Raw genomic sequence first — 16,570 nt, forward strand, 5'->3', positions numbered from 1 at the left:
GCACATGTCCAAAGTTTTAACCATCTCTCTCTTTCTATAAATATATATATATATATATATATAATTATAATTAGATTCGATAAGGAATAAGAAACATCTTTGTTGTTTAAGATTCAAATGACTTGAACATCATAGTTTTCATATCTAATATATCGTAAAGCCATTTAGGTTGAAACATTGTATCCAATCGATTAATCAAATTACGAGCTTCGATAATATACGTGACCTGAGTTGAAAAAGTATGTGTTTAATTATACGCGCGTTTATCCTTATTCCTAACTGTGTGTAATTATTTGAACACGAGGATATTATTAACTTACATTTACAGGATAATGTGCTGGGTAATCAAGATTTACAGCTATACGGAATCTTAGGTAAACCGTAACTTGTGGTTCGGGATACGATTTCGTAGGTACGCTCCAAAATATTTTATATCTGTAATAATCTGTATTATTCAAGGCAGAAAGACTAACAAATTCTATACTGAACATCCAATCCTTTAATTCCTAAAAACGCGTAATTCGCATATGTCAGATATGTTTTTTCTCTTGAAAAATTTTTCTTTCATTTAATTATTTTCTTCAAATTTACCGGCAAATTATTCCACGCTTTCATTTCATTTTGGAGACTGATTGAAATATTTTGTTTATCAATATTACCACAAGTGGGCCACTCGACGCCAAAATAACTCAATGATCTGGTAACAGTAGAATTTCTTCGCACCGTTAGATCAGAAATATCGTCCTATAAAGTATCGAATTTTTAAATAATCAGTTTAATAAAATGATAAAGAAATTTTTGTTAACAAACCATGTCACTTATTATTCTCGTAGCTTTTTTAATAGCTTTCTTGATAAATCGGCAAGCAAAATTCTTTACGTTGAAGCATGATTCAAGATCGTATTCGCTAATCAATAACCGAAAATTATACGTCGGAGTGTCCGCCGCCATTTTTTCTTTACAAAACATAGATCGATATTATTTTTGTCGAGCATCAGTACGTTTATTTTTGGTTCTTCTTTTTCATAAATAATCTTTTAACGTTACTTATATGATATTAAAAGCAAGACGTAATGTAAAAAAAGGAGAAAAAAATATACACGAAATAAGATTAAAAAAAAATAAGACAACGATTTCGTACTTTTGCTCTCGTTAATCTTTTTTTTTTTTTCTTTCTTTCTTTCTTCTGTTTCTTCTCGATATATTCTCTCTCTCTCTCTCACCCCTTTTTTCTTTTTTCTACGAATTTTATGCTACGCGATACATTCATAAAGATTATTAAAATTTGTAAGAGCTCTTATATACGTTTAGGCAAGTTGTCAATAATACTAAAATGCTTATAAATTAACAGTCGTTTTTCGAATGATTAGAATGATCCTGTTGTGCACGCGCTGATTTCGCGGATCCCTCGAGACCTGTCACAGATGTAAGAACTTGAAATAAACTGCTCATGAGTTTATTAAAGATTTCAACCATTTCATCGTCAGTTCGGGTGACCACGAAAATATCTGAAGAGATAAAAAAAAAAAGAAAATAGCAAAAAAAAAGAAGCAAAAAATATAAGAGACAGTTAGATTTTGGCGCGAAAGATGGAAAGATTATTTTTTTTAAAAATGTCAAAACATACCAGATCTATCTTGTCCCAAGTGTTTACAATACATGTTAACGGCTGTTGTTACATCATCGTCATCGTGGAAAGGATCACCAGGCCATTGAGCTCTGTGTAATCTAACAGCTTCCAAAGCTGGACACCATCTTGCATTTCTAAGAAGTTCGGCAACCCTTGCGATATCTTCAACGGCTCCAACAGCTGGCAAAGGACTAGGACTGGGCGTTGGAGTCGGTGTACCTCGTTCACTTTCGGTACTTTCTTCCAAAGCTCTACTCAATGCTGTCTTCATATTAGATATTTCAGTTGATATATCTTGTAAGGGTATCTGTACGTTTCTCGCGGCACTTATTAATATTCCTAACATTTTGTTCGATGCCTTTATCAATAACAATAATTGAAGATGCAATTTGTAAAATGACCGGCCCAGATCTAAAAACATTTCCTCAAAACCAAGTTCCATCGTAGTGGTACCACCTAATGCTTGAAGTTTCGTCGTTGCTTTTACCGTTTCCAAACACTATAATTAACATTTTTGAATGTAGTATCGATAAATCTAATCGATATATTAGAAATAAATGAATTATTTACCTCCGTGGCGTGATATTTTCTGTCAGGAAACGTTTCGAGATGTTGCTGTATTTCCAACATTTCGAAACGCAAAGATTCGTGCAATCTTTGATGCGAAAAAATGGAAACGGAAAACCAAACTAACGGTGGTTCGGCTTTCGCGCTAAGTAATTCTGCGTGACTAGATAAATGATATCCTAATTGTTTAGAAGCAGGACTGCCGTTTGATAATAAAGCGCATGCTTCCCGAGTCAGGCCCACTGATTTACTGCTCACATCCTAGTAATACGAAAACAAAATATTGCCTATACGATTTTACGTTTGTTTAAACAACAATCAAGTTTAACAATAAGTTATATAATTACCCTTATAATTCTACTTAATAATTGAAAGAAATCTAATGTGGTATAAGGTGCCTGAGTGACGAGAGCTTGAATTTGTTGGCGCCAAATTTCTTCGGCGTCGTCCCTGACAACCTGTCTGAACGGCATTAATGCGGATAAATTTGGTGACGCGTTGCAAGGTGTCACATCTCCGAGATCTCCTGCGCTAGAACCGCTGTAGAAAAATGGACAAATTCGAAAATACAATTCGTCAGGATTCTTATTTAGAAACTTACGACGTGTCAGACCTTGTGGATGAGTCGTGACGTGTTCGGCTCGGTATCGAAAGAGAAGAAGGTGGAAACATTCCTGGAATACTGTTAGCTTCTTGTCCAGCTCCTGATCCACTTGGTACTTCATCCAATGGTGATTCTGAACCGGCTTCATCGTCAGACGATTCTTCCGTGACTCCCCGCTATAATTGTAATATTATTCTTACGTCTTTCTGTGTGTGGGTGTGTGTTATTTTTGTGTTATAACACAAAAATAAAATAAATAAATTGTAGAAATATTTACTCTGGTAGTATGTTTGCTCGACGTTTGGGTTTTTTCGCTCAAACTTTCCTCAAACTGTCGTAGACTAGGTTCCCTTTCCTCTCCTTCACTGAGAGGACGTCGTCTAACACCCCAGTTAAAGTTATCCGTACTTTCACCCTATATAGATATGAAAATGCTTATAATTCGAATAATAATACCTATTCATCACGAGTAGTATGGTTTATTTGTAAACCCATCTACTTGGTGGAGGAAAAAAATAACGCGCTATGTTTTTAATGGCAAACGATTATTTTTAAMAAAAAAAAAAAACACTTTTTATGACATTTGAAAAATATCGAATTGCAGAAAAACAAATAAAATGTGTATACCATTGATACGAGATATGTATACAGTGCACAACAAATGAATTAAACAAATATCAGTTGTTACCTCGACACTTTCGCTCTCATATTCAAGGAAGTCAAAATCTTTGAACACCCCAAATTGTTCATCGTCTCGTCGAGAACCACCACTTAAATCATTGTTCGCACCAGAAACTTCCTCTGTAGATGACGCCATCGATGATTGCCTCTCCATTAAGTCAGAACTTTGACTGAATATCACCTACGTTCAAATATTATATTTCATTTTCGATTAGTGTATAACGAATAATCTAATTTTTTATTTTCTTATTTTACTTTGATATATTCTATATTTTATATCGCAAAACACTATTCCGTTTAAAGTGCACTTTTCCGTGTGTTCAAATGATTCAATCGATGTTTGCGTCCTATGCATCGATTTCCAATTTAGCTGTATGCAAGTGTGTCTACTACATTTACATTAAAGCGTGTAACGTTTCACTCACTTATTGTAATCTTTTTGATTTTTGTTTGTTTTGTTTTCTATTGTTCGTGACGTCTGAACAATATTTATCGCTGTTAAGGTGCAAATCGTATTTATATAAAAAAACCTTTTTTACCTTGCTATACAATGTCATTGAACTAATGTGTTCATCCTAAAAAAGGATATATAATGGAAATAAATTTTGACGAGAGGAATGGGGGGCTATTTATTAACTATCGAGCTGGTAGGAATGGAGAAAATCTAATTTGAAATGCTAAATAATATATATGTTTAATACTAACCGATGGACTCTTAGGTAATCCAACTCTTTGTCCACACGTTGTTAACAAGTTCACTAAACATTCTCTAACACGACCCTGTAGGAAATATCAAATTTTATTTTATACGTGTATCAAGATAATTATAAGAAAATATATATTAAAAACACAAACCTGTGACATCCAAGGCCTTTTCCATCCAGAAACTGCGGTACTTTCTGCTGGTGAAAGAGACATAGAACATTGTGGTGAACTCGAAGATTTTTCTTCGTTACCTTGTCTGATTAACCACCTTCTTCCAATCACAGGTGTTTGGGAAAGATCGAAAGTGAAATCCATTGTCCTGCCTATATAATAAAATTGTACTTGTATTATAAATCTTGATATATAAAAATATAAATAAAACTGTAAATTGTTCGACGGTTATACATTACTGTAAAATATGTTAATATACAGTTTTTAAATAAAAATGAGATGAAAAAAAGAAAACAGCGGTACAGATTAGAAATTAAAAAGAGAAAGAGAGAAAAAAAGAATTGTATAAAAGACAATGAAGTATAGAAAAATGATGTTAAGTTTATTTGATTGCAAGCTACACGTTATGATTATTATTTTTATCGCAACCTGAATGTTGACAAATAAGTAATCCGATCAGTGATAGCAAATGCCGCGTTGCAAAAGAAAAAAATAATCAAATTTATATTTATTATATATTTACTGCATGCAAAAATGTAATAATATATATATTAATTGAATAAGTGACATACCAGGTAATTCTTTTTTAGTAAATATCTCCGTATCCGTGAAACTTGGATGCGGAGATGCCAAAGATGATTCCCACGATGGTACATGCATTGATGTTGGTGGGGCAACTAAAGTTGAGGATCTTGTTACTACAAGTTTTAAAATTTTTAATGCTTCCTTCCAATGAGGTCCCTGTTTAAATAATTACAACAAAATAAAGTTAAATTCTTTAACTCTCTCTCTCTCTATCTCTCTCTTTGAGAGATTTATTTATGGTTTTTATTTATTAAATTAAAATAAAGAAGCAACTTACTTCCACGTATTTTGAAATAACTTGTAAGAGTTCAGTATTGATAGGCTGAGCAGCTTGCGATGCAAGATCAACATAATGTAATATACAGTGTATGATACTGAGTACAGGTAAAGCAACACTTCCTGGACCCTTTTCTAATACCTCAACCAAAAAGGCTAACATGTCAAAACTCAAATGAGCATAAGTATCGTAAAGATATTTAACGACACATTTAGTCCATTGAAAGCTTTCTTTACTGAATGTACGACGACTGTATAAAGTCATTACAGTACCCAAATTTTCGAGTTTCTTCCCTTTCTCTGCACTTACCTGTATACAAACGTATAATATAAATTGTGTGTGTGACGATATACAAATATGTAAAAATAATGATAAATTTCTGAAGATTATTTACTTGTGCTATATTTTCTGCACTTCTAATACACAATTCATTTGCATCTTCATAATGCAGCAACATGTATGGAAGTAAAGAGACCACGTTCATTGGAAAAGCTAAGCTTTGAGTGGGATCAACAACTGGTAAATCCAATAATGGTGTAAACTGTGATAGCAACGTTACAACCGGCTCGTATGTATTCGGACTTGTGCATCCCTTTAACAGAAGAGCATGGACACCGGGAAAAGAATTCCATCTTAATTGTTGTTGTAACTTTTCAACTTTGTCTCTTGCATCTGGACGATCCAATGGTAACCTATGAAGTACTCGACTTAGCAATCTCAATGCTAGAAGAAATTCATGTTCATAATCCGATTCCAAAAGCGAAACCGATAACCAGAATAACTGTGCTAAAATAGTCATCTTATCATCCTGGGTAGCAGAATCGCCGAGTAATTTCAAAGATTGTGCCGATCTTGATCTCGAAAGATTAGAATTCGGATATTTGTTACAACCCCCTCTATTATCTAATTCTAAAAGAAGAAAAAAAAACAAATAAATGATAAATTTACAAATAATCTATAAGATAAAATATACTTATTATATTCAATGGCAAAAATAATAACCTTTCAATTCACTAACAGCTGTGTTACCACCACTTGATTTCTTCATACAATAACTAACAGAATAACTGGTACTTCGCGTATGTCCAACTTGATTTAAATGAGACAGAATTTGTGGTCCCGTGGGACCACAACCATTTATTCCAGGACTACGTTTACCACCGATCACAATACCAGATACGGGATCTTTGTTATTTAAATTGGGGGTTGATTTAAATATTTCTTTCATAAAATCTAATGGTCTAAAATCGGATTCTAATGAATCAACAGCAGCTTCCAAAGTTAAAAGTAATTCCGTCACGTAGCCCTGTATTAGAATGAAATCATTTCGTATTGTCATTCGTTAAAATATAACAAACGAATGTACGTCAGTATAAATAATTTGAATACCTGCATGTCCTCGCCTTGTTCAGCAACCGTTTCAACTAATCTAGACAAAATATCGGATAGCATGCGTGATGTAATAGGAACACGTAACGCTCGAAACACTTGAAGAGAACGTCCAGCATAATGTCTTGACGAACAGGACAATCCCAATTGCAATGCAATTTGAGCCCATCTTTGACTTACTAATGCATGAGGTAAAGAATCACGGAAGACTCTTAAAACGTGTCGTAACAATATAGTGAGTTGTTCGGCACTACGAACCCACCATACTTTAGCAGTCATATCTTCATAATTCCATAAAGGTTGATTTATTCTATGATCAATCCAGGATTGTTATAAAATACTTCATCGATTAAATCGTAGATACTTTCGTACATACCTAGATGCAAGAAAGTTAATCAAAGATTTGATAACATCTTGAATAGGCATGTTGGGACCAGGTTGAGGTCCAACCCAATTATTACTATCCTCTGGTGTAACTATAACAGGTGGTATAGTTGTGCCTGTACCCGTTGTTGCTGGCCAACTATTGCATACCGTTGAATCTGACACAAAGATCAATGTTAATCGATAAACGTAAAATCGATTTAGAGAATCTCTAACTGTGTTGCATTTAATTGAAAATGTCGTACCATACGAATGGGGACTGCTATAATCTTTGCAATTGTCTACGAGTTGCTGGAATACATGACTCATTGATATTGGGGTACTGGACACAGATACAGGGACGGGTGAATGAGTGGGAGTACCATTAGCTGATGATAGTAAAGACGGTGGAGGAGGTGGTGGTGGAGGAGGAGGTGGTGCAGGAAAACACGAAGATGTCTCCGTAAATGAAGGAGGCAATGGTGGTGGCGGAGGAGGAGGTGGTGGAGGCGGTGTACAGGACGGAGGAGGTGAAGAAGAATGTGGAGGTGTAGTGGGTGGAGGTGCTGGCGGTGGTCCATACAGATAACTGTCAAATTCTGGGTCAACTTCGGTGAAATTATGTTCTAAAACTGGCAAAGCTGGCGTAGGAAGACCTAAACCTAATTGTTTGGTCTTCGAGGCAAGTAAGATTCTTGCTACCCCAAGATGATCTCTGTGATCACCAAGAACGACTAGTAAATTCAATATAAGACAGCGACAGTGATCTCTTACGAGTGGCCTCGAATGATCCAAACCCAAAAAGACAATATGCAACATCAAAGGAACATGAATTGTCCAATCAACTTGTACTCCATCTACAACAACATCGGTCAGCAGCATAACTGCTATGTTGCATCTGGAATTACGAATAAATCCTATGATCCACAACTTAAATAAAAATATTGATAGGATAGATGAATTATATAAAACCTATTGATATATTATTAATTAATATACCTATGAAAGCCACTTATGGGCTGCGAACTGTCAGGAAGGTATTCGGTTAAGGGTGCAAAATATCCGCCGTATTCTGGCATTGGCAATGGGTGAGGTTGTGGTATGTCAAATTTTTCACCAATGCATTGAGGTTTACCACTCAAACCCACTGGTCCAGTTCGTGCGATATAACACGATTCGTCTGTAGTTAGCTAGGGTCATGTATATACAATGAAATATTGTATAATAAATATATATATATACAATAGGATAAAAAAAAGAAATGAAAAATATACTTCGACTTCCGTCGTAGGAGTCGACAAATCGTCCGGAAGAACTGGCGGCCCACTTGCTGTCCTAGTTTTTTCTGCCCTCGGGGTTTGAAATCCAGCGAGAGCACGTAACGCAGTATCGGACTTGGAACTAATCGTAAAGATCACGTAGTAAAAGAAAAAAAAAAAAAGAAAAAAAAGAAACAGAAAAAACAGAAAAGAAAAAGATGTACAAGAAAAATATACAACGGACCATCATATATATCGTGCAATATCCTTTAGATACAAAAAAAAGGCAAATCTCATACCCAGTTTTAACGGGATCCTCGCCAGAATGTCGTTTAGTATGAATGGTACCTTTTTCGACTCCCAAATCTCGCGGAGGATTAGCAGGATCCGCGGTAGGTGCATCGCTGTGAGACGATGCCTTACGCATGCTGGTTAACCGATAAAATGGTGGTGTTTCTGTACGCTCGATCAAACAATTAAGTGTCTCGACTGTTTGCAATTCGGTCATCATTTCGTCTACGAGACGATCGGGTCGTGCTCTGGCCAAGTAGAGTACCACTCGTTTGGCCTAAATCATTTCATCATTTTTCTACTATTTCTGCATACATTTTTATATATATAAATAAATAAATATATCATTTATTTTCTATGATGATATACTTACATAAGATAGTAACTCTTGAGGAGCCATACCCGATACAATTATAAGATAACGTAGGATTACTTTAAGATTGTTAGGCCAACAACCACAAAGTGTTGCCCACAGTTCTTCGATGTCTTTAGGATGTTCATCGGAAAACTTACGAAAAAGAACAATAAAAATAGATTTACTTAACTTATTATTATTATTATTTCTATTATAGATCTCTATAAGTGTTGAATTAAAAGCTCGTCAAATTCAATCAACATTCTTTCACGAAATACTTCGAAATTACCTTTGCTGTGATGTAAAACAAATTGTTCAGCACCATTTCTGTTGCCTCTGCGCTACCCCATCCTTCTCTACGTGCTCCACCTCGTGTTATTTCACTCGCGTAATACTATATCAAATAAAATCAAATTAAAACAAATTATTATTATCAATCCAATATGAACAAGTGAACGTATACTAAAATTATTTTGATAAAAAATAAAACGATCAAGATGAAAACTTGAGGCATATGACATTTTTATTTATTTGAAATAAAAAAAAAACATTAATTTATTTATTCTATTATTGGTAAATAATCTGATCAATATACCTGAGTTATGTAAACATTTAGTCTAAAAGAATTTAATAGGAATGAATTCTAAAAACAATTTAAAAAAAAACAAGTTTAGAAAGGTTTTTCTAAAAATGATTTAGGAGTAGCACCTAAGACAATATAAATTTTCAAATTGTCGGTTTAAAAAAATAAATAAATGATTATTAAAAAAAAAAAAAAGAAACTTTTGGAGGCGCCGGGCATCGATCCCGGTACCTCTCGCATGCTAAGCGAGCGCTCTACCATCTGAGCTACGCCCCCAGTTGATACAGTTTACTTTAATAATCGAACATGATCGACGAATGTGATCTACTTTTGGTGAAAGGTATGAGTAATAAAAAAAAACAATAAAAAATAAATATTTTAAGAAAAAATATATACTTGGAGGCGCCGGGCATCGATCCCGGTACCTCTCGCATGCTAAGCGAGCGCTCTACCATCTGAGCTACGCCCCCATTGAATGTTCCTGATACTCTAACTCAACTTGTTTTCAGGAACTAAAAATATAAATAAATTGTTTACAAAAATTATTTTTAAGAAATAGTCGATAGATGGATTCATATATCGATCATAGTACATAGATTGCATGCATCTAAATGAATTACTCCCACAGTGATTTTGATTATCAAATAAATTAATTCGATGAATACATTTTTATTAAATATTAATAAAAACAAATAAAGAAAAGATAGAGGGAGAGAGAAAGGGAGAATGAGAGAAGAGTTAAAGTTTGTATTTTCATATCGAACCACGGATTACGCCTCTAACGTAATTCATCGAATTTGTTTTAGCACATTGATTAAAACATATTGCAGAAATTGCACGTATACAAAAAGATCAGCCATGTGTAACTTGTTTGATTTGGAATGCAATCAATGCTACGATATCAAAGGATGTATTACGCTTTTGACATTAAACATAAAGCTTTAAATCCCAGAAAATTTCACGCAACGTTTATAACAGAATTGATATGAATATCTATGAGATACGTGTAAAATAATACCTATACATTTTTTGATCGAAAAAATCATTCAAAAAGTATTAAAATGTTCTCTACCAATTTTTCGCAAGGATCATTCAATTACTCGTTATTAATTAACCATTTTGCACTCCTACTACGTCAATTTAATTTTTATCTCGACAGATATACATTTGAAAATTACAATATACAACAATATATAGTGTAAATAAAATAAATATTTAATTGAATTGATTTACTCTTATTTAAATTGCCTTATACTTTTTAATTGTAGGTAATTTCAAATAAAACATTTAACAGTTGGTTGGGATAGCTGTTATAACAAAACATTGAAATATAAATTCGGAATCCAAAAAAGGGTTGATATAAATTGGTGCAAAAATAAAAATAAATTTTGGAGGCGCCGGGCATCGATCCCGGTACCTCTCGCATGCTAAGCGAGCGCTCTACCATCTGAGCTACGCCCCCAGTTGATAAAACAATGTTTAAAAAAATTCTTATGTGGTTGAGAAAAACGTTAACTTAATAAAATAAAATAAAAACTTTAAAATATGCAAACACATATAATACGTAATATTTTCTATTCATACTTTACTGCAATTGCAAATTTTAAGATTAATTTCAATTTCTAATAAGCTAAAAAGTAATTGGAGGAATATTGTATGAAACAATTATACAAGGATTAAATATAATTAAATAAATTTTTCGTTCGTTTATGAATAACGAAGAATCACTTGAGTGATATTACATTCGACAAGATTACATTGTTAAAAAGATGAAAAATATATTGAAGAGACTGACGTATATAGAAAATTAATTCTCTCAAGGGGGTTGTTATGAACAGACACAATATTATTTCTCAATTTGTAGAATATCGGGGGCGTAGCTCAGATGGTAGAGCGCTCGCTTAGCATGCGAGAGGTACCGGGATCGATGCCCGGCGCCTCCAAGTATATATTTTTTCTTAAAATATTTATTTTTTATTGTTTTTTTTATTACTCATACCTTTCACCAAAAGTAGATCACATTCGTCGATCATGTTCGATTATTAAAGTAAACTGTATCAACTGGGGGCGTAGCTCAGATGGTAGAGCGCTCGCTTAGCATGCGAGAGGTACCGGGATCGATGCCCGGCGCCTCCAAGTATCATTTTTTTTTTTACAATTAATAATTATTTATAAAAATCTTTCCCTTCCAAAATAACAAACATTATAGTTTACCTATTTACGACGTAACGTGGCTAATGATCAATTCACTTTGATCATTTTATTTGTACTTTCAACTAACGAATGCAGAAATAATAATTTAATAAATAAATAAAAACAGAAAATATTTGTCATAGATAACAATAACAATAAAATAATATCTATAGTTATAATTGATTGTTACATTGCGCAATAAAAATGAATGCAGAATGTTCATTTTTATGGAAATATATATATATATATGTACATAAAAATAATGTTTAAAATATATGTATTATTATATCCTTTAATTCTACACAGATCGAAACATGATCAATATATTTATCTAGTTTTGATGCACCATTAAATTAATATCACTTAAGGGATTTAATAATCCATCTCTTAATCCCCATTTCGATAAATGAAAATGATCCAGAATTTTCGCAAAAGTGCGTAAATTCCGGTTATGATCGCTATAATTCATTTGGCAAATTGCTAAAAGACGTTTTTGTCGGCAATGATATACGACGAGTGGCTTTTTTAAGAACTGCAATTTAATATCATAAAATTTCTTATATCCGTATGTCGTCAGTATTGAAAATAGTTTCCAAAAGTTCTCTTCAGCTATTTCATAAATTAAATTCGATTAAGATCAAAATGAAATATTAACGAGCGTAATGCGAGAATGCGAATTTTCAAAAATAATATCGATTTACCTGATAATAACTTAGAGGATTTGATGGTGGTGGTACGTTGGGATCAACTAATTCCATGTTATGCAACCAAGGTAATAAATATTGAAGCAACAGTTGTCTTACTTCACGGCGGGCTGTTTGAAATCTGTGTGTGATTTCTGAAATGCAATAAAAAAAAACATAAGGATTTTACATTTAAATAACATGCATATCCGTTTATACAATTACATTTGTTGGAACTCTCGTTATTCTCTTGAGGTTTTAACAATTAATTATTAAAAAAACAAAAAAAAACAAATGAAAATAAACGTAACGCTATAATAAAATTCATTATTCGAAGACGAGTTTAATGTAAGAGAACCGATCATTGAATATTCAATATTCAATTTATCAATCATTTATTATCAATATCAGACCTCCTCTCATCGTATTCATTTAATTAATTAATATCTCAAATCGGTAGTCCTACGAATTTTCCTCCGTACGGTTGTTTATACGCGCATATCTCTCTCTCTCATCGTACGTGATTTTATTTTTCGGTTTCCGAGTATACAGCTACAATATTGATACAACCATAACCGGGAGTAAATTTAATTACTTCATTTCAACGTTCAAAGATAACACAATCTCGTATCGTCATCAAGGATGTTACGTTAATATATCGGCTACCACACACGTTGAATATTTTATTTAATCGCTTATTTAATTATTCGTCTTATTATTTTATATCCTTGAAAAAAAGAAAAAAAATACGTGTTAAGTATTATAATCGTAAGAAGATATATATATATATATATTCCACACACATACATTATTTTATAAATAATAAATTTATTATCTAGATCTATCGGAAGAATATTAATACAAACATCGGTATTCCTAGAATTGAATAAAATGGATCATGGAATGGCAATAGCCCTGCGGCGAACAAATAATCTAATTTCTTTTTGTTGCGAAAAAAAAGAAGGAAAAAGAGAATAAGAAAATGTAAGAATGAAGATAGATAACTTCACATCGATTTTTAATTAAAGATAATGATACTTTCATCGTGAATTTTCTAACATAAGATCGAGTATGTGATCGAATTATACAAATGAATACAAGAAAAATTCAATATCAAAAATTATACGTTCTTGAATATTACCAAATTACGAAATTCCATTCAACATGACAATTTTTAACGATATTTATTCAACTTTTATATTTTACCCAGTGTCCAATGCTGATATTATTTTTATTTATCATTTGTCTGAGATACAAATGAAATAACATAACTTGTAAAACTTTGTTTAACAGATAACTAAAATATGTATACACGTGACTCATTCTATATTCAGATACACGATCATTCGAATAAATGATATTCGAGAATAATCAAAGCATTTTACTAAATAAACAATGTTTTCTTTTGTTCTTTTTTTAGTTTGTATAATGCTATATAAATAAGATCAATAATTCTACACGTTAATCATTTATTTATAATTAATTTGTTTGAAAATGTATCATTTCTTTATCTACACGTATCCGACTTTATCAGAGTCTAAATTATTATGCAAACATGCACTACAATCTCTTGGAATTGAATAAAATCTGTGTCTTTGCACGCAATACCTTAGTTATCATACAAACACGTTTAATTCTCAGTCGTTTCCAATAATTCAACGCGTTATTTTGTCCGTCTACCTTCAATTATGGAAAATCAAAATAAAATAAGTTGCAAACAAAATCACAGTGTTATCCATACCGCGAACAAGATTAGCACCGTTTATAAGAATCATATTACAAGTGTTCAAACAATTGGCAAATTGTTTAAAATATTCAAAAGTGATCAGTTTAGTTCGGGAAATCAAGACCACAGGTTATCAACTTCGGATGATATTAAACTCATCGATGCTATGGTTGACGAAAATACGTAACATTATAAGTGATTACGAGTTAACGAATGTTTCCTAAATTTCCTGAATTTTATAAACTGGAATATTCGAAATGTTTGCAAGTTTTGCAACAGGTGATAGAACAATACGTTATTAATCATACTATCCCACCCCCGCCCACTTGTGATTTATTTTTGGAGTGAACCAAACAAACAAAAAAGAATTAAAAAGAAACCCTTGATGGGTAACATAATTCGGTCTTCGTCCAAAAAGAAATTTTATTTTTTTTAACTATTTGGTGAGAATAAAAATAGTACGAGAAACTTTAACAAGGTGACAACTGTTAATTAAATGAATCATTGTTACTAATTGGACAAATTGAAGGAAACAATTAACAGAAAAAATTGAGAATTAACGAATATATACGGTGCTATTTGTTTTACGATAAACTTATATAAAAATTTAATTGAGATTTTCTAAAGAAAATTATTCTGATTATTCTTAACGGAAAAAAAAAGAAAGAAAAGAAAAGAAAATTCGATTTATTCAATGTAAGTATTCATTCTTAGAAACAAATGAAATGTGTACTTATCAGCCTTCACCTTTTAACAAACCAACTGACACTGAAGTTATATATGTAGGCATGGTACAAAGTTAACAGATGTAATTTCTCATGGAAATGGTGTAATAACGAGATTGATATTTTGCGTAATTACGTATTCTTGGTAGATACTATTCTATAAAATGTAATTAAAACGACCTAGAAACGTTATTCGTTTCTATAAAAAAACTTGGAAAATGAATCATTTTAAAGTTTCCCAAATGATTAGCATATTCACGATAATAACTGAAATCAAAACAATACGTATTGTGTGAATTGTTTGTTAAGAAATTCGATGGAATTCATTGATCAATCATATTTTCAATTACATTTGAAATATATATTCAAGTATATATAAAAATCAATTTTCTCTAATCTGTTTTTGTTTCATCAAAATGCATTTGATATTATATTTAATGTATATCAAAAAAGTATTGTTATTTATGCGTTAATAAATAATAATAATACTCACCGCTGAACATAGGCATCGTCAATTCTGGATGTAATTGAGCAAGTTGACGTGATAAATACATTTGACTGCGACAATAAGTTGTTGAAAGTAAAACATCGAGGGTACCACCTCTAATAGTTCCACTTGATGATACACCTGCCGTAGGATTTGATTGTTGAATTGCACCTGAAGCGGTAGCTGTCGAACTTCCGGCTAAATCTTCCTGACCTATAAAAACAAAAAAAACAAAAAAAAAAACAAAAAAGAAATGTTTTATTCGTAGCTTTTTAAAGGAACTATAGTAAAATGATACGTAAAAAATATCTCATGAAAAAATTCATTTATAATAATTTTATAAATGAATTTAAACAAAAATTATAATACGATTTCAATGTCACCATCTATTATTACATACTTGTACACGTATGAATGATAATTGTTCTGAAAAATTATGAGAAAAAATAGTATCTTCAATAAAAAAAGAAAAAAGAAAAATGTAACTTATTAAAAACTATCTCTCGACATAATATATTCGTAAATGAATGATACTTTGTGTCTGTTAAAAAAGTGAAATGATATACTTGGTAAATAAAATATGCACGCGTGTATGCAATATAAAAAGAATAAATATCTAATTAATAATGAAATATATTACCGAGTTTTATAAGAATAAAAATAAAAAGAACTTGGAAAAGAGAAATAAATGATTTTATAAAAATGGAATAAGTAATAATCTTGAGTAATTAATCACATTAAAAACGAATACTTCTCTTTTCAATATTATTTAATTAAACTACAGTAAAATGAAATTACCAATAAATTATATAATTTCTCGTTAAGTCATAAAATTACGTAATACGAATGTTACATGAAATACTAATATCTTTGTTATATCTAAATATATATTTTATATTCATAGAATGATAACAACTTATTGTTAGAATATTATTATATATACAACAATTTTAAAATGGAGAAAGAGAATTATAATAATTAATATTTGTCACGTGTGTATCGTTAAAATTGATCTATCGATAAGACAACAAAATCGATGCTTAAATAGATCGAAAAAATTAAGAATAAAAAGAAGAAAAAATAATTTATAGAAATGATTTGAAGTATAGCAGAAAAAAAAATAAGTTTAGAGAAACCAAAAGAGAAAATTGGTCCCGATGGGATGATGCGCAGAAGCGAGAATGTTGGTTGGATGCATCGGAAGCTTTATCAAGAATGAATTGTAGCAAAGCGAAGCAGAAATAGATGGAGCGTCGTCCTGTTAAACGTTTTGCCGTTTATGAAAGAACATTGTTG

The 16,570-nt window shown here is 31.8% G+C and overlaps 1 protein-coding gene and 5 non-coding genes across 10 annotated transcripts in view; 2 read left to right on the top strand and 4 right to left on the bottom strand.

Annotated features, from left to right (window-relative positions):
• Nucleotides 1-489: 489 nt before the first annotated feature.
• Nucleotides 490-16,570, bottom strand: part of LOC106790542 (protein furry) — a 29,973-nt gene continuing 13,892 nt past the window's right edge. For 2 of the 5 annotated variants that reach the window (XM_014755522.1, XM_014755520.1), the window contains 23 exons: nucleotides 15,281-15,487; nucleotides 12,355-12,491; nucleotides 9,167-9,271; nucleotides 8,896-9,030; nucleotides 8,531-8,799; nucleotides 8,247-8,373; nucleotides 7,972-8,162; nucleotides 7,239-7,870; nucleotides 6,986-7,151; nucleotides 6,610-6,919; nucleotides 6,223-6,526; nucleotides 5,615-6,129; nucleotides 5,221-5,529; nucleotides 4,931-5,099; nucleotides 4,338-4,510; nucleotides 4,188-4,262; nucleotides 3,490-3,663; nucleotides 3,079-3,216; nucleotides 2,799-2,977; nucleotides 2,545-2,737; nucleotides 2,201-2,458; nucleotides 1,628-2,129; nucleotides 490-1,508 (listed from right to left, as the gene is read on the bottom strand). In XM_014755522.1, the coding sequence (XP_014611008.1) occupies nucleotides 1,345-1,508; nucleotides 1,628-2,129; nucleotides 2,201-2,458; nucleotides 2,545-2,737; nucleotides 2,799-2,977; nucleotides 3,079-3,216; nucleotides 3,490-3,663; nucleotides 4,188-4,262; nucleotides 4,338-4,510; nucleotides 4,931-5,099; nucleotides 5,221-5,529; nucleotides 5,615-6,129; nucleotides 6,223-6,526; nucleotides 6,610-6,919; nucleotides 6,986-7,151; nucleotides 7,239-7,870; nucleotides 7,972-8,162; nucleotides 8,247-8,373; nucleotides 8,531-8,799; nucleotides 8,896-9,030; nucleotides 9,167-9,271; nucleotides 12,355-12,491; nucleotides 15,281-15,487 (5,432 nt within the window). In that variant the 3' untranslated portion in view covers nucleotides 490-1,344. Of the gene's footprint in view, nucleotides 1,509-1,627; nucleotides 2,130-2,200; nucleotides 2,459-2,544; nucleotides 2,738-2,798; nucleotides 2,978-3,078; nucleotides 3,217-3,489; nucleotides 3,664-4,187; nucleotides 4,263-4,337; nucleotides 4,511-4,722; nucleotides 4,788-4,930; nucleotides 5,100-5,220; nucleotides 5,530-5,614; nucleotides 6,130-6,222; nucleotides 6,527-6,609; nucleotides 6,920-6,985; nucleotides 7,152-7,238; nucleotides 7,871-7,971; nucleotides 8,163-8,246; nucleotides 8,374-8,530; nucleotides 8,800-8,895; nucleotides 9,031-9,166; nucleotides 9,272-12,354; nucleotides 12,492-15,280; nucleotides 15,488-16,570 lie in introns of those variants that run through there. The other 3 variants (XM_014755521.1, XM_014755523.1, XM_014755524.1) reach the window with 3 other exon arrangements.
• Nucleotides 9,664-9,736, bottom strand: Trnaa-agc. Its single transcript has one exon. It is a non-coding gene; the product is annotated as a tRNA-Ala (tRNA).
• On the bottom strand, nucleotides 9,858-9,930 carry Trnaa-agc. The gene has a single exon. It is a non-coding gene; the product is annotated as a tRNA-Ala (tRNA).
• On the bottom strand, nucleotides 10,850-10,922 carry Trnaa-agc. Its single transcript has one exon. It is a non-coding gene; the product is annotated as a tRNA-Ala (tRNA).
• Trnaa-agc lies at nucleotides 11,331-11,403 on the top strand. Its single transcript has one exon. It is a non-coding gene; the product is annotated as a tRNA-Ala (tRNA).
• Nucleotides 11,524-11,596, top strand: Trnaa-agc. Its single transcript has one exon. It is a non-coding gene; the product is annotated as a tRNA-Ala (tRNA).

Source organism: Polistes canadensis, unplaced genomic scaffold, assembly GCF_001313835.1.
Source record: "Polistes canadensis isolate GaletaPanama2010 unplaced genomic scaffold, ASM131383v1 scaffold_245, whole genome shotgun sequence".
Lineage (NCBI taxonomy): Eukaryota > Metazoa > Arthropoda > Insecta > Hymenoptera > Vespidae > Polistes > Polistes canadensis.